Source organism: Erinaceus europaeus, chromosome 17 (assembly GCF_950295315.1).
Source record: "Erinaceus europaeus chromosome 17, mEriEur2.1, whole genome shotgun sequence".
NCBI classification, from domain to species: domain Eukaryota; kingdom Metazoa; phylum Chordata; class Mammalia; order Eulipotyphla; family Erinaceidae; genus Erinaceus; species Erinaceus europaeus.
The window spans coordinates 18,380,612-18,398,734 of record NC_080178.1 but is presented as its reverse complement, the minus strand read 5'-3'; the positions used below and the strand labels follow the sequence as shown (position 1 = coordinate 18,398,734).

The following is an 18,123-nucleotide window of genomic DNA, read 5'->3' as shown; positions in this document are numbered from 1 at the left end:
ATCCTTTGCATTTCTAACATTAAGTTTTACTTAACCTTTGTCAAGGTGAAAAAAAAAATGTTTTAGAGGCAAATTCACCAAAGCTGAAGACAGGAAGTTTTCACAAGGGAAGATGTGTTTTAACAATTCTCAGCTCCATAATCATCATCATTTCCTCTGCTTTTAATAGTAATTCTTAATTATATCCCAATTAGGAACTGTCTCCGAGAAGTGCAGTGTTGTTCATAGTAAATTTTGGTCAATTGGGTATGCTGTTTGTTGCCATTGCTCTGTTTTATTCTACTGCTGTTATACATAGCTTTTTTCACACTTGCCTGTACACATTAAGTTGTGAAGGCAGGAGTAGAGGCAAATCAGCAACCACAATCTTCTTACAAGAGAAATGGAAGAAATCAGCAACTACCGCTGTTTGCCCTCCCTGTACACACATGCATGTGTCCCATCTCTATCAAATTATACTGTCCATATTTCCCAAATACAAATGAGAGGTTCTGTTGCTGTAAATTTGCATAACAAATCATTCCTCCGTGTCCAGAAAGCTGCCGTCTTCATGCTTTCTGCTGAAGACATAGTGCTGACTAGTAGTAGATAGCCAAGAAACTTTCTAGTAAATAAACCTGCTATAAATCCAGGTCTTTTACTACTGGCATTTGGCAAGTACCTTAATCTCAGCAGTGACTAGCTTCCTTATGTGAAGAATTGAAAGTTAACTTCAATAGTTAAACTATTCTGAGGATTAAGTGGAATAAAAAAAAATTCAAAACTACTTAACAGATCTTTCCCCTATGTTGTATCTCTTCCTTAAGTTCTGTGTTTTTATGTCCTGACTATTCTTCAAATAAGTGCTGTCTACTCAAAGCACATTCTCTGAAGTATTTGACACAGCATGACACCTCATTATTGTTTGTTATCTTATAATCATCTTTCTTCCCAAAGTCTTTATAAGTTTCTTGAAAGCTAAAACTCCTCTTGAAACAGTCTCTGATGCAACCAGGAGATAGTAGCCTCAGATGTAAGATTTTTATAGAATTGGGAAATGGAAAGTGACTCCCTAAGTGTGAGGTTCCCCCTTACTCAACTCAGTAACCTGGGAAAGATTTTGAGTCCATTACATTTTCCTCACACAATAAGAGAAATGGTCTGAGACATGCTTTCTTAAAGCCATGAAATCTGAAAGGGAGTCATCAAACCCAGAAAGAGTCTTAAACTTCCAGTGCTGCCAGGAGAGCTTGACTGGGTACACACATCTCTCTGACACCGTATTCTCTAACACATAAAGGTTTAAAGCATGCTTGAATTATCTAGTAAAAAAAAAAAAAAGGAAATGACTTACACACCCTTAATTCCAAAAATTGTCCTCTTATGACAAAACAAAGAATTGTCTTCTTAGAGGAAAGTTGTGGGCTTTCACTGAACATGCATCTTCAGTGACAGTGCATATGAAACATAAGAGAGTAAGAAATACCTGTTCTGCTAGCCAAATCACTGCCATATCAGATATAAATGTCTGATCACAATTTTTCTCCCCAGACAATGACCTTAGGATACTGGCCTTTTTTCTGTATTAATGCACCATCTCTAATAGAGTTGATACTCCTAGGCCCATTTACAAAACCATAGTAGAAGTCAGGGTCTCTCTGTATATCAGAAGGTATCAAAAAGGGCTCTGATTACTAGATTTGATGCTCTATGCTTAAATTGTTATATATTCGACCCAGGTCTTCATTGTGTGTTCCCTGCCACCATCACTACCCTTTAATCCTTGGATCTTGATATTTTATTTCTTTCCTTCTGCTGTGCCTTCCCTGATAATGCTATATTGCAAGAATGGCCTATTTCACAGCTGTGATTCATCAGTTTCTAACCTTATTTATATACTTACCTTTCATTTCTTGCCTTTAAGGCAAATAGAAGGAAAACTTTCATATGATGTTCTTTACTCAGACACCAGAAATCAGACCTTCCACCTTCTGCACTCTGTAATGATCTTGGGTCCATGCTCCCAGAAGGATAAAGAATAAGAAAGCTTGCAAGGTGGGATATGGAGTTCTGGGGGTGAGAATTTTGTGGAATTATACCCCTCTTATCCTATGGTCTTATCAGTATTTCCATTTTATAAATAAAACTTAAAAAAAAAAACCAACTGTTTCATACCATTGATTTTACAAAGGAATCCACATCTTGGACTTGATCGTTATGTGGTAGTTAGCCCCCCCCTCAATACTTGGTTCTTAAAATTACCTCATAGGTGAATCTTTTAATTTTATTGAAAAATCTTGTATCACAATAATCATCTGACTCTGGATACTCTGGATTTTTTAGAGTTCTGTAGAAAAAATATAGCACTGTCACCTTTTTACTCTTCTTGATACTTGAAGACCTTGGATTATAGGATACATCAAAGAGATGTTTCTAATGTACTCCTTGTCTTTTCTCATTGAGGTCATTGTCATGTGAAAGCCCTGGAAAACAGCCATGCCAAACAGAAATATTTTGACAACTCACTGTCACTGGAAGCTGCTGAAGAAGAACCACCTGAGTTAAGAACAGAGGAGAACCCTGTACTCGCTGTTGAGAATTCAGGGAGGGACTCAGATGCCCTTAGACTTGAAAGTAAGTTGATTGGACCTGAGCTGTGTTTCTGGGGTAAAATCAACTCTCAAGCTTTATTTTATTTTATTTTATTTCTTTATTGGGGGAGTAATGTTTTACAGTCAATAGTAAATATAATAGTTTGTACATGCATATTTCTCAGTTTTCCACATAACAATACAACCCCCACTAGGTCCTCTGTCATCCTGTTCCAGGACCTGTGCTCTCCCCCACCAACCCCAGAGACTTTTACTTTGGTTCAATATACCAACGCCAGTTCAGATTCTACTTGTGTTTTCTCTTCTGATCTTGTTTTTCAACTTCTAACTCTCAAGCTTTAAACTTCAGCTTTTCTCTACTTTCAAGAGTTTTTATTTTTCTGGTACAGTCAATCACTTGTTATATTTGTAGAATCGTAAGGGTAACCCTCAACTCTTGAGACAGAAGGAAAGCTATAATATGAAAATGCTGTTCACACTTCTTTCTTTTTCTTCTTCTCTACTGCAGTGTCTTCTTTTGTGGGGATAAATATGATTAAATTAGTACCAGTGTTTCTTATTAATGCCTTTGGTCTATTAAGTAAGTTACTGGGGGAAAAAAAGAAGAAAAAGAAGCATTGTATTTATTACTAACCCAGTGAAATTTAAAGATTTGAAATCATGTGTACAACTGCCAGGATCTCTTCTAAAATTACACAAATGCATTTTGAGCTATACTGTACTGGCCATTGTTCTTGTTAAAATTATGTTAGTTCACAGTACCAAAATGAGTGGTTTCCTTTTAGTGCCCATTCTACTTAGCTATTTTACTACATTTGGAAGTATATACAACTCTGCACCTTAAATCTCCCTCTCCTTCTCTTGACTTCTGAGCTGTCATCTGCTCTTGGCTGTCTATCTGTCTTATCTTCAGGATACCCTTTTACTTATTTTTTTTTTCTTTTTACTAGAGCAGTTCTCAGCTCTGGCTTAAAGGGGATTGAACCTGGGACTTTGGAGCCTCAGGCACGAGAGTCTCATTGCATAGCCATTATGCTATCTACCCCTGCTCTCGATCATTTTTCTTTCTTTTTTTTTTTTTTTAATTTGTAAGAAATATTTATTTTCCCTTTTGTTGCCCTTGTTTTTTTTTTAATTTTTTTAAAATTTATTTCTTTATTGGGGAATCAATGTTTTACATTCAACAGTAAATACAATAGTTTGTACATGCATAACATTCCCCAGTTTCCCATTTAACAATAAAACCCCCACTATATCATTTATCATCCTTCATGGACCTGTATTCTCCCCACCCACCCACCCACCCCAGAGTCTTTTACTTTGGTGCAACATGCCAATTCCAGTTCAGGTTCTACTTGTGTTTTCTTGTCTGATCTTGTTTTTCAACTTCTGCCTGAGAGTGAGATCATCCCATATTCATCCTTCTGTTTCTGACTTATTTCACTCAACATGATTGTTTCAAGGTCCATCCAGATCAGCTGAAAACGGTGAAGTCACCATTTTTTACAGCTGAGTAGTATTCCATTGTGTATATATACCACAACTTGCTCAGCCACTCATCTGTTGTTGGACACCTGGGTTGCTTCCAGGTTTTGGCTATTACAAATTGTGCTGCCAATTGGATCTTTTTGGATGGATATGTTGGGTTCCTTAGGATATATCCCCAGGAGAGGAATTGCAGGGTCATAGGGTAGGTCCATTTCTAGCCTTCTGAGAGTTCTCCAGACTGTTCTCCACAGAGGTTGGACCAATTGACATTTCCACCAGCAGTGCAGGAGGGTTCCTTTGACCCCACACCCTCTCCAGCATTTCCTGCTGTTACCTTTTCTGATGTATGACATTCTCACAGGAGTGAAGTGATATCTCATTGTTGTCTTGATTTGCATTTCTCTGACAATCAGAGACTTGGAGCATTTTTTCATGTGTTTCTCAGCCTTTTGGATCTCTTCTGTGGTGAATATTCTGTCCAATTTTTGGATGGGTTATTTGTTGTCTTGTTGTTGAGTCTAGCAAGCTCTTTATATATGTTGTTTATTAAACTCTTGTCTGATGTATGGCATGTAAAGATCTTCTCCCATTCTGTGAGGGGTCTTTTGGTTTGGGTAGTGGTTTCTTTTGCTGTGAAGAAGCTTTTTAATTTGGTGTAGTCCCATAGGTTTATACTTGCTTTAGTCTTCTTTGTAATTGGATTCGTTTCATTGAAAATGTCTTTAAAATTTATGCAGAAAAGAGTTCTGCCAATATTTTCCTCTAAGTATTTGATAGTTTGTGAACATCCAAGTCCTTGATCCACTTGGAATTTACTTTTGTATTTGGTGAAATACAGTGATTCAGTTTCATTCTTCTGCATGTTGCAACCCATTGTTTCCAACACCATTTGTTGAAGAGACTCTGCTTTCCCCATGTAATAGTCTGGGCCCCTTTGTCAAAGATTAGATGTCCATAGGTATGGGGGCTCACTTCTGGGCTCTCAGTTCTATTCCACTGGTCAGTGTGTCTATTCATGTTCCAGTACCAAGCAGTTTTGATGACAATGACCCTGTAATACAGTTTGAGATCTGGGAGTGTGATGCCTCCAGTTCTGTTATTTTTTCTCAAGATTGTTTTGCCAATTCTAGGTCTTTTCTGGTTCCAGATAAACATTTGTAGCATTTGTTCTATTCTCCTAAAAAATGTGCTTGGGATTTTGATGGGGATAGCATTAAATGTGTAGATGGCACTAGGTAATATATTCATTTTGATGATGTAAATTCTTCCAACCCATGAACATGGAATATCTTTCCACTTCTTTGTGTCTTTTTCAATTTCTTTGAGTAGTGACTCAAAATTTTCAGTATACAAGTCTTTCACTTCCTTGGTTAGATTTACTCCTAGATATTTTATTGTTTTTGTTGCTATAGTAAAAGGAATTGATTTCTGGATTTCAATTTCTTCTAACTTAGTGTTTGCATAGAGGAATGCCACTGACTTTTGAATGTTAATTTTGTAGCCTGACACCTCACTGTATTGCCTGATGATTTCCAAAAGCTTCTTGCTGGATTCCTTAGGTTTTTTCCATGTATACTATCATGTCATCTGCAAATAAGGAGAGTTTGACTTCTTCTCTTCCAATCTGTATGCCTTTAATTCCTTGCTCCTGCCTGATTGCTATGGCAAGAACTTCCAACTCTGTGTTGAATAGTAATGGTGATAGTGGGCAGCCATGTCTAGTACCTGATCTGAGTGGAAATGCTGGGCAACCCTGTCTAGTACCTGATCTGAGTGGAAATGCTTCCAGTTTTTCACCATTGAGTATGATGTTGGCTGTAGGTTTGCTATATATAGACTCCACTATCTTCAGGAATTTTCCATCTATTCCCATTTTTTGTAGTGTTTTGATCATAAAGGGATGTTGTATTTTGTCAAAAGCTTTCTCTGCATCTATTGATATGACCATGTGGTTTTTGGTCTTGCTTTTGTTGATGTGGTGGATCACATTGGTTGATTTACGTATATTAAACCAACCTTGCATGCCTGGGATAAACCCCACGTGGTCATGATGAACAATCTTTTTGATATACTGCTGTATCCGGTTGGCTAGAATTTTGTTTAATATTTTATCACCTATGTTCATCAGAAATATTGGTCTGTAGTTTTCTTTTTTGGTTGTGTCCCTGTCTGCTTTTGGTATCAGGGTGATGTTGGCTTCATAGAAGCTGGCAGGGAGTATTCCAGTGTTTTCAATCTTCTGGAAGACTTTTAAAAGTAGAGGTATTAGGTATTCTTTGAAGGTTTTGTAGAATTCATTTGTAAAACCATCTGGTCCAGGACTTTTATTTTTTGGGAGATTCATTTATTTATTTATTCCCTTTTGTTGCCCTTGTTTTTTTATTGTTGTAGTTGTTATTGATGTCGTTGTTGTTGGATAGGACAGAGAGAAATGGAGAGAGGAGGGGAAGACAGAGAGGGGGAGAGAAAGACAGAAACCTGCAGACCTGCTTCACCGCCTGTGAAAGGATCTGCCTGCAGGTGGGGAGCCGGGGGCTCGAACCGGGATGCTGACGCCGGTCCTTGAGCTTAGCGCCACCTGCGCTTAACCCGCTGCGCTACAGCTCGACTCCCTTTGGGGAGATTTTTGATAACTGTTTCAATTTCATTAGCTGTGATGGGCCTGTTCATGTTATCCACTTCCTCTTGACTTAGTTTTGGAAGTTGGTAGGTATCTAGGAAATTGTCCATTTCTTCCAGGTTCTCTAGCTTGGTGGCATATAGTTGTTCATAGAAGCCTCGCATGATATTTTGAATTTCTGCAGTGTCTGTTGTGATATCTCCTCTTTCATTTACTATCCGATTTATTTGGGTCTTCTCCCTTTTTTGTTTTGTGAGTCTGGCTAAAGGTTTGTCGATTTTGTTTACTCTTTCGAAGAACCAACATTTACTTTCGTTGATCTTTTGTATGGTTTTCTTATTCTCAATGTTATTTATTTCTACCCTAACTTTATTGATTTCTGACCTTCTCATTGCTTTAGAGTTCCTTTCTTGTTCTTTTTCTAGGTCTTTAAGATGTGCAATCAGGCTGTTTATTTGTGCTTTTTCTTGTTTCCTAATGTGTGCTTTTATAGCTATGAACTTCCCTCTTAAGACTGCTTTAGCTGTGTCCCAAATATTTTGATAGCTTGTGTCTTCATTTTCATTGAACTCTCGAAACATTTTGATTTCTTCTTTGATTTCCTCTTTGACCCAGAAGTTGTTAAGAAGTGTACTGTTGAGCTTCCACATTTTGGTACTGTTACTAATCTTTTGTTGATTGTTAAGTGTTAGTTTAATTCCACTGTGGTCTGAGAAGATGCTTGGGATGATTTCCATGCTCTTGAATTTGCTGATACTGTCTTTGTGGCCTAACATATGGTCTATCCTTGAAAATGACCCATGTGGATTTGAGTAAAATGTGTATTCCAGTTTCTTGGGATGAATGACTCTGAAAATGTCCAATAGTTCTAGTTTATCTATCTCTTCATTTAGCTCCCTTATGTCTTTATTGATTTTCTGCCTGGATGATCTGTCAAGTTGAGAGAGTGGGGTGTTGAAGTCCCCTAGTATGATTGTGTTACTGTTAATATATTGCTGTAGCTCTTTCAGTAGAAGTTTGATGTATTTAGATGGCTTCTCATTGGGTGCATAGATGTTAATAATTGTTAAGTCCTCTTGATTGACTGATCCTCTGAGCATTAAGTAGTGTCCATTCCTATCTTTTTTAATCTTATCTATTTTAAAGTCTATCATGTCAGATATGAGAATAGCTGTTCCTGCCCTTTTTTGTGGGCCATTGGCTTGTATGATAGTTTTCCATCCTTTCACTTTAAGTCTGAGTTTTTCTTGTTGAGTTAGGTGGGTTTCCTGTAGACAACATATTGTTGGGTTGTGTTTTCTGATCCATCTTCCTACTCTGTGCCTTTTAATAGGTGGATTCAGGCCATTGACATTTATTGATATCATAGACTGAAGATATTTTAACGCCATTCTTGTAGAGTTTTAGAGTGTTTTGATATATGTCCTATTTGTGGTGGTCTGATTGTTTATAGGAGACCTTTCAGAACTTCTTTCAGGGCAGGCTTGGTGATGGTTGCTTCCTTCAACTGTTGCTTGTCTGAGAAGGTTTTGATGCCTCCATCTAGTCTGAATGACAGTCTAGCAGGATATAGTATTCTTGGCTGAAAGCCTTTCTCATTGAGCACGCGATAGATATCTTGCCATTCTCTTCTGGCCTGTAGTGTTTGTATGGAGAAGTCTGCTGCTAATCTTATGGGTTTTCCTTTGTAGGTGACTCTTTGTTTTTCTCTTGCAGCCTTCAGGATCCTTTCTTTATCCTTTTCCTTTCCATTCTTAGTATGATATGTCTTGGTGTCTTTAGGTCTGGGTTAATTCTGTTTGGGACCCTCTGGGCTTCTTGAATTTTTATGTCTTTGATGTTGTCTAGACTAGAGAAGTTTTCAGCTATTATGGCCTGGAAAATGCTTTCTTCCTCTCCTTCTCTTTCTTCCTCTGGTATGCCAATAATGCGTATATTGTTTCTTTTGAAGTCCATAGGACTCTGTTGTTGTTTTCAGCATCTCTTAATCTCTTTTTGAGATCTCTTACTTCTTTTTTAGTTGTCTTTAATTCATCCTCAATCTTGCTAATTCTGTCTTCAGCCTCATAGATTCTATTCTCTCTTCCCTCTACTGTTTTCTGGAGTTCATCTATTTTGTTGCCCTGCTCTGATACTGTTTTAGCTTGTTCAGCTAGTTGCATTCTTAACTCAGCAATTTCAGCTTTCAGTTCTCTAATGACCATGAGATAATTAGTATTTTCTTCCATATTCTCATTTGTTGTTCCTGTATTTCTGATTACAATTTTTTCAAATTCTTTACTCACTCTTGTTATTATTTCCTTAGCTAATGTTTGGATGTTGAACTCGTTATTTTGTGCTTCACCCTCTGGAGGACTTTTAGCTGGACTTTTGTCCTGGTTCGATTCTCCAATATTTTTTCTTGTTGGTTTAACCATTTTATATATTATGTTATGAATTCCCTTTATCAGTACTTTTCAAATTATTGATCACTATTGCCTGAATTGACTTGTGTCTGAGTAAGTTAACTAAAGGGTTTACAGTGGTGGAAATTAACAGTTGTTTCAATCCCTGAGTTGGAGCTCAGTGCTTTAAAAGCCTCTTTCTTTTTTTTTTTTCTTCCCTGTAGGCTATGGGAGCCTGAGGGCTTTTAAACTATCAATAGGCTTCTTAGCTTAACCACTGACTCCTGACCAAGAGATAAAGCAGGGTGTGGTAGAGATAATCCAGTGGTTATGCAAAGAGACTTTCACAGCCCCTCAGCTATGCCACTGAGGTATAGGTCTTCTCCTGAGTTTCCTGGTTAGATCTCTGTCCCCTGGTGTCCCTCCCTGTCGCTGCTCCAGATTCTGAGGGTAGTAGCAATGGAGACTCAGAGTTGCACTGGGTGAGTCTCTGGGGAGTCCTCTCCTCCCTTCAGCTGTCCCCTTGTTGGTGGAGCAGATGGAGGTGGTGTCTCCACTGATAAACTGCTGAACTGTTAGCAGTCACTTAATCTCTCCTTAGGCTCCTCTCTCCTCTCTGTCACCAGCCACAGGTGTTTGTAGTCACTGGTGATTTAGTGGGTTCCTATGGTCATTCTAGTCCTGTCTTGTTTCAGTCCGGGTGGTCTCCTTTGTTATTCCTAGTTGATCTGGGAGGAGAGGATAGGAAAGGAGAGGAGAGAAAGCGATCTGCTGCTCGTAGCTCCGCCTCCGGAAGTCAAATCCTCATTTTTTTCCTTAATTCCACTATGCATTAATTCTTGGTGTTTCAAAATGTACCTTTGAATATATCAGTGAATCACAGTGGGCACTCATGGGTAGGTGCGTATAGACTTGTTTTTTTTAGCATCATCACTCTGGAGGAGTAGCCTTCTCTGACCCTGCCTTCTGTCTAAATTCTGACCTGGGCAGTCTTGCTTCCTCAGAGAAGAATTTTATGACAACACTCAAATATTTTTTTTCCTCTAGAAAAATGAATTTAATTACAAATGTCCTCCTCTTACTGTTAGATATGTATAGTTTTATGCCTCCAGCTTGATTATATATAGATCATGTTTAATTCCTCAAGTCAGTTTATTTTTGTTCACACCTGTATAGTTTATATCATGGAAATTGGCACATAGTAGGGTCTGAATGATTACTTTTCCCCTGACTCATAATATAGTTAGGATATGTCCATTCCTCCTTTTATTTACTGTTGCCCTTTTAGAATTACTGTCTCCACAAACCCTTTTGAAAATCTCAGTGACTGCTAGTGTCCTGTAGCAAGTTCCATCATTTCTTTTGATTTACATGTTGATTTCCATCAATGAAAGCCCCTTAATAATATCATTTATTATTATATGATAAGGGCACAGCGAATCATTAACCTTTGAAAATTGGGCTTGCAGAACTATTTGAAGCTGAACATGGATATTTTCTAAATAGTAGTTGCTGGATGGAAATTAGCTTTTCAAAAAGTGCCCTGTGTGACTGTTGCTGTACTCTGGTGAATTAGCATCATATAATCTCCCTTCTTTAAGCCTATATTCTTGGCCAACACCAGATAGATCAAAAACTTTCCTGTTTGAGAACCAGGCGCAAGAAATCCCATGGTAGCCATAGGAGAAAGAAAGAAAGCTAAAACAGTTTGTGGAATAGTTAAGAGAAAGTTCTGTTTCTGTAAGTCAGTTACTAGGCTAGTTTCTAGTTTCTAATTATTTCGGGGTGTTTTCTGTAGCAACCCCTAACAGCTTTGGTGGGTTAGCTACTGATAAGTTTGTAAATCATGTATACCAAATAATATGTTAAAGATATGATGCTTGCCTTTCTGTTGCTTACCATTCAGCTGGTTGACTGTGTCTTAGCATATGATGAGAACCTTCCATTAAAAGGGGAGGGGGGGTCGATCAGTAGCGCAGCGGGTTAAGCATACGTGGCACAAAGCGTGAGGATATAAGGATCCTGGTTTGAGCTTCATAAGTAGTGAAGCAGGTCTGCAGGTGTCTTTCTCTCCCCCTCTCTGTCTTCCCCTCCTCTCTCCATTTCTCTCTGTCCTATCCAACAATGATGACATCAATAACAACAACAGTAATAGCTACAACAATAAAACAAGGGCAACAAAAAGGAATAAATAAATAAATTCTTATGTCACCATTTGAGTAAGGTAAAGACAGGAGATCCTTAAGAACTTTACACACCCAAATTATTCCTGAATTTCCATTTCATCATTCTATAGCTAGTTGTGTCTGTTGCCATATTGAATAGTCAGAAGATAGTAGCAAATAAGATAAAAACTAAACTCTTGTCTTTTTTTTTTTTTTTTTTTTTTTTACCAGAGCCACTGCTCAACTCTAGCTTATGGTGGTATGGAGGACTGAACCTGGGATGTTAGAGCTTCAGATATCAGGTCTCTTTGCATAACCAATATGCTGTCTACCCCCTCCCCACCCCTACTTTTTAAAGATCTATTTATTTATTTATTTATTTATTTATTAATGAGAGAGAGAGAGAGAGAGAGAGAACATCATTCTGGCACATGTGGTGCTAGTGATCAAATTCAGGACTTCATACTTGAGGGTTCAACACTTCATCTACTGCTCAACCCTACTTTTATACTACTGGTCACATAATTAAGGCAAGTAGCCAACCATTTTAAATATCCTAGAGAATAAAGTCTTTGCAGGAGCTAGGAAATATCTCACCTAGAAAAGCATCCTCTCTACCATGTTCCAGCCCCCAAATGCCATACCAGTGCATCATGCAAAGCAGAAGCTTCGTGAGAGGTAGATAGGCACTGAGATCTTAAGTCCTTCACTCTGCTCCTAATCTTATGTGTGGAGACAGGTGAGGCAGTTGGTAGATAGTAGAACTTCACTTTTTGGAATATAAAATGCAACAGTGTTACAGACATCTCAGAGCTGAGTGACCAGTACTGCAGACCTGTGAATAGTGCTCAAGGATTTGACTTGGATTTTTTTTTTCCTCCCCAAGCCTCAGAGATCAGCACTGCATTTTTTTTAAAAGATTTATTTATGGAGTGGGGGGAGAGAAGCGAGAATCAAAGTATCAGTCTGGCATATAGTGATGATAAAACTCTAGACCTCATACTCAAGAATCCAGTGCTTTATCAAAGAGAGATTATTTGGAAAATGTAACTAGGACAGCAAAACCTGGCATTTTGTGAATGGTTGACCACAAAACCTCAGATTGTCTTGTGGGTGGGTACATACTACAAAAAAAGAGGTGGTTCACTTTGTATTTTGCTTTTGGTCTTTTATCTGCTCCCCACAAAGGATTAAAAGTAGATGACTCATGGTCCAGGAGGTGGCACAGTGATAAAGCTTTGGACTCTCAAGCATGAGGTCCTGAGTTCGATCCCCGGCAGCACGTGTGCCAGAGTGATGTCTGGTTCTTTCTCTCTCCTCCTATCTTTCTCATTAATAAATAAATACAACCTTTAAAAAAAAAAGTAGAAGACTCATGGAACACAAAATGAAACAGAAGTTATTAGGGTTGGTGAGACAGTATAATAGTTATGCAAAAAGTCTTTCATGCCTGAGGCTCTGAGGTCCCAGGTTCAATCCCTAGCACCATTATAAGCCAGAGCTGTGCAGTGCTCTGGTTTCTGTGTGTCTTTCTTCTTGTATCTTTCTCTCTATATCTCTCTCACTGGAAATAAATTTAATTAAATTTGAGAAAAGGAGTTTAGTCATTGATTCAAAATAATTTTTAAGGTTTAATTATTAATTTTTTAAAATCTTTATCTGTTGGATACAGACAGTCAGAAATTGAGAGGGAAGGGGGTGACAGAGAGGGAGAGAGACAGAGAGACACCTGCAGCACTGCTCAAAACTGGGTCCTTGCACACTGTGCATGTGCGCTCAACCAGGTGCGCCACCACCTGGCCCCTAATTACTAATTTTTAAAAGATCATATTCTGTTAAACTCAGACTAACTTTGCCCCAAACTTCCTAGTTACCTAAAGAAATGAGAACTTGTAGGCTTGCATACCCTAATATGTATAGTATATATGTACTAACTTCTTAGGAATTATTATTTTTTTTTATGAAAAACATGGAACTCATTACATAAGAAATGGGAGTGGCATGATAAATATTGTCCTGATAACCGCTTCAGGAAAATTTTGTATAAGTACATTGCTATTTCTTCTGTTAGTTGATAGTGAAAAATGGGAGCCTACTTGTGTAGAACTTGAAGAATTCCATATAGTGAGTAATAAATTAAACTTTATCTTTGCCCTCTATATCTCATATGCACTCCAACTTTATCTTTTTTTCTCAAAAAGAACATATGTAAATAGCTGTCTTCATGGTCATTACTAATATAATTTATGACTGCCTGTCATCTAGTTGCTGCCATCGTTCTCAGCCAAACTTTTGACAAAAGTTAAATGACAAAGGTGATATTTTAATATGAATTTTGAAGATGCTAAATGACACTTTTATGCAGTGGCACTATAGAAGAGCCTCTAAGCAGAGCCAAAACTTTTCTCAAAAAGCCAAGTTGGAACCATTCAAGTAATTAAAAGAGTACTATGTGATTTCTAATAGCATGTTGACCGGTGAATTTCAGGTACAGTGGTCGAGGAAAGCAATGGTTCTGGTGAGATGGAGAATTCAGATGAAACAAAAATGTCGGAAGAGATACTGGCTTTGGTGGATGAATTTCAGCAAGCTTGGCCTCTGGAAGGCTTAGGGGGACCATTAGAGATGAAAGGGCGGCGTCTGGACTTGCAGGGCATCCGGGTACTGAAGAAAGGGCCTCAGGATGGCATGGCAAAAAGTTCCTGCTATGGAGACTGCAGAAGTGAGGATGATGAAGCAACAGAATGGGTAAGAGGTTACCACCTCAGTCCTGTATAAGTACCACGCCACTGGAGCTCCAACCACCTCAGTCCTTACCAAGCTGTAACACGGGGCTTGGTGTGGAGAGCATCTTGTATGCCAAGACGTCAACTGTCTGTTGGGTCTGTGGCACAGCCTGACTTCCAACATTCTAGTAGTCTTCACACCGGAAGTCTTCACACTACAACAGGAAGCTTTTTAGGTTGCTTGTGTACGCCTCCTCCTTCAGGGTAAAGCATATAGAAAGTCTACAGAAGGGGACGGGTGGTGGCGCACCTGGTTGAGCGCACAGGTTATAGTGAGCAAGGACCCGGGTTCGAGCCCCCGGTCCCCACCTGCAGGGAGACAGCTTCACAAGTGGTGAAGCAGTGCTGTAGGTGTCTCTCTGTCCTTCTCCCTCTCTCTGTCTCCCTCTTCCCTCTCAGTTTCTGGCTGTCTCTATCCAATAAATAAAGATAATTTTTAAAAAATTTAAAAAGAAAGAAAGTCTACTGATGAGTAAATGCCTCCTACTCCTACATGTAGCCCACTCATTTTCTCTTTAGACTTTTGGGAATTAAAACTAATTAATCTAGCACGTGGTCTTGCTCTATTTCACAATTTAACACTGGTTTACGAAATTGTAAGATTTCAGGGGTATTGTTTGACAACTATCTGGACTTACTGCACTCACCACAGAAGTTCCTGTGGCCCCCAGCACTAGTCATGCTAAAAGCCACCCTAATCAGCAACCTTTGACAGATTTGATATTTGTCGTCACTTGTCCCTCACGTTTCTGTTTTCCAGATTACATTCCAGGTCAAACGTGTCAAGAAACCCAAAGGAGAACCTAAGAAAGCTCTTGTGAAAAAGATAGAATCAAATCAAGCTGAAAATGTACAACGCTCCCAAGCAAACCTAGAGATCACTGGCCCAAAGGTGGCGTCTCCTGGTCCGCAAGGTAAATGTGAATGTTAAATATTTTCTCTTTCTCCTTTCAGATTTCAAATTTCACTATCTTAATTCTCACAAAGAAGGTGGTGTTGGAAGTCGGGCGGTAGCACAGCAGGTAAAGCGCACGTGGCTCAAAGCGCAAGGACCTGTGTAAGGCCCCCGGCTCCCCACCTGCAGGAGAGTCCTTTCATAGGCGGTGAAGCAGGTCTGCAAGTGTCTGTCTTTCTCTCCCCCTCTCTGTCTTCCCCTCTTCTCTCCATTTCTCTCTGTCCTATTCAACAACAACATCAATAACCACAACAATGTTAAACAAAAGGGAAAATAAATATATTTATAAAGAAGAAGAAGATGATGTTTTGCTTTGTTTTGACTTGAATAGATTGGAAAAGAAGGTAATTGGTCTAAGTGAACAAGAAAACAGACACTGGTATGAAAACCTAGTTTTGCCACTGGCTGTTTGTTTTTTTTTTCATTATTATTTTCATCTTGCACTTAATTATATTAATAGTTTTTTAAAGAGATTTTATGAGAGTGAGAGCTCTTGCACATGTAGTACACGGATTATAGTCAGTTGTTCAAGAATACAAAGTGTGTCTCCTATCTGCCAAGGTGTGTTCAGCTTTACTAGTACTTCTTGACAGTCCAGTTTTATATAAAAATAGGGGTTTGAGAGAGATTCCTAGTTTCAAATGCCAGTTCTGGCAATTTTCCCCTTGTGCTTCATTTTCCTCATCTTTAAATTTAAATATAGAAGAGTAATGATAATAATGTACTGTGCAGGGTAGTTGTAAGGCTTAGATGATTTTATACATGTAAAATACTTAAAATGAATTGGAGGAAGAAAATGAATAGGGGGAATAGCATAATGGTTGTGCAGAAAGACTGTCATGCCAAAGACTCCAAAGGCACAGGTTCAGTCCCCTGTACCACCTTAAGCTAATGCTGTGAAGTACTCTGGCAAAAGAAGAATGAACTGGACATATATGACTCAGTAATCACCAACTGTCTGGTAATGACTGTATGTTAGAAATTTCTTTAAGTATTAGCTTAATTCTTTGAAAACTACTCCCCAAGAAAAGTGTATATATTTCAAATTTTGGCATGTACTTACTTTCAGGGTTCATAGCTGTCCTAAAAACCACCTCTGAACTCCAGATTCAGTGCCATTGCCATAAATACAGTTGATTTCCTTTTCCAGCAATTAAATCGTGGTGGAAGAATTCCTTTAAAAAAATGTTATTGGAACCCAGCATATCCATCCAAAAAGATCTGTGTACACATATGTTCTTGGCAGCACAATTTGTAATAGCCAAAAACTGGAAGCAACCCAGGTGTCCAACAACAGATGAGTGGCTGAGCAAGTTGTGGTTTATATACACAATGGAATACTACTCAGCTGTTAAAAATTGTGACTTCACCGTTTACAGCCGATCTTGGATAGACCTTGAAAAAATCCTGTTGAGTGAAATAAGTCAGAAACAGAATGATGAATATGGGATGATCTCACTCTCAGGCAGAAGTTGAAAAACAAGATCAGAAAAGAAAACACAAGTAGAACCTGAAATCGAATTGGCATATCTCACCAAAGTAAAAGACTCTGGGGTGGGTGGGTGGGGAGAATACAGGTCCAAGAAGGATTCAGAGGACCTAGTGGGGGTTGTATTGTTATATGGGAAACTGGGGAATGTTATGCATGTACAAACTATTGTACTTACTGTTGAATGTAAAACATTAATTTCCCAATAAAAAAAAATAGTACCAAAAAAAAAAAAAAGCATATACTGAGCACACATGCCCCCTTGAGGTAGGAAGGGGTATCACCCCCATTTCAAGTTCTGTTAAAAAAAAAAAAAAAATGTTATTGGGACCAGGCAGTAGCACACTTAGTAGAGTACACAAATTATCATGCACTAAGACCTGGGTTCAAGCCTCCCGTCTCCGCCTGCAAGGGAGTAGCTTCACAAGTGGTGAAGCAGCTGCAGGTGTCTCTCCTCTCTGCCTCTTTCCCTCTCTCTCTCTGTCTCTTATCCTTTACAGTAAAGCAAAAGAAGAAAAAATGGCTACCAGGAACAGTAGAATGGTGTGCAAAAGCTGAACCCTAATTATAACCCTGGTGGCAAAAAAAATACTGTCTCAAGGGTTGGGTGGTAGCACAGTGGGTTAAGTGCACATGGCACAAAGCGCAAGGACTGGCGTAAGGATCCTGGTTCGAGACCCCGGCTCCCCACCCTGCAGGAGGGTGGTTTCACAAGCAGTAAGCAAGTCTGCAAGTGTATCTTTCTCCCCACTTTCTTCCTCTCCTCTCTCCATTTCTCTCTGTCCTATCCAACAACAACATCAGTAACAATAATAATAGCCATAATAACAATAAAACAACAAGGGCAACAAAAGGAGAAAAAAAGAAACCTTCAGGAGCAGTGGATTCATGGAACAGGCACTGAGCCCCAGCAATAACCCTGGGGGGGGGGAGGGAACTGTCTCCGTTTTCAAAAGGATAATTTCACTGTCTTATAGACTTTGAAAATTCAGGGCTGTATGTACAAACTATCGTATTTACTGTTGAATGTGAAACATTAATTCCCCAATAAAGAAATTTAAAAAAAAAGAAAATTCAGGGTTAAGTTATGAAAAAAAATAATAACCTTGTTTAGTTTGGTGTTAGTACTTAGAAAGATGAAATCAGAGGCACATCATAAATTATAAACAGTGTGGTCTGGGAGGTGATACAGTAGTGGAGCATTGGACTCTCGGGCATGTGGTCCTGACTTCAACCCCTAGCAGCAGATGTACCAGAGTAATGTCTGGTTCTTTCTCTCTCTCTTCCTTTCTCATTAATAAATAAAATCTTTTTTTTATCTTTATTTATTAGATAGACACAGAAATCGAGAGGGAAAGAGATGATAGAGAGGGATAGAGACAGAGAGACATCTGCAGCCTTGCCTCACCACTTGCAATGCTTTTCCCTTGCAGCTGGGGGTCAGAGGCTAGAACCCTGGTCCTTGCACATTGTAACTATGTGCTCAACTAGGTGTGCCACCACCCAGCCCCTAAAATCTTTCTTTTAAAAAAAAAATTATAAAGAGTGGGATCAACTTAGCTAAATCGTGGAACTGGTTATGATAAATGCTCAGAACACCAACAAGAACATGTCATGACTAGAAGCGTGATACTTTACTATCTAA

The 18,123-nt window shown here is 38.8% G+C and overlaps 1 protein-coding gene across 5 annotated transcripts in view; it reads left to right on the top strand.

Moving 5' to 3' along the window:
- TTC17 (tetratricopeptide repeat domain 17) overlaps nt 1-18,123 on the top strand; it is a 125,628-nt gene that overhangs the window by 70,633 nt on the left and 36,872 nt on the right. For all 5 annotated transcript variants that reach the window (XM_060176572.1, XM_016194637.2, XM_060176571.1 and 2 more), the window contains exons 17-19: nt 2,443-2,613; nt 13,737-13,996; nt 14,795-14,948. In XM_060176572.1, the coding sequence (XP_060032555.1) occupies nt 2,443-2,613; nt 13,737-13,996; nt 14,795-14,948 (585 nt within the window). The remainder of the gene's footprint in view (nt 1-2,442; nt 2,614-13,736; nt 13,997-14,794; nt 14,949-18,123) is intronic.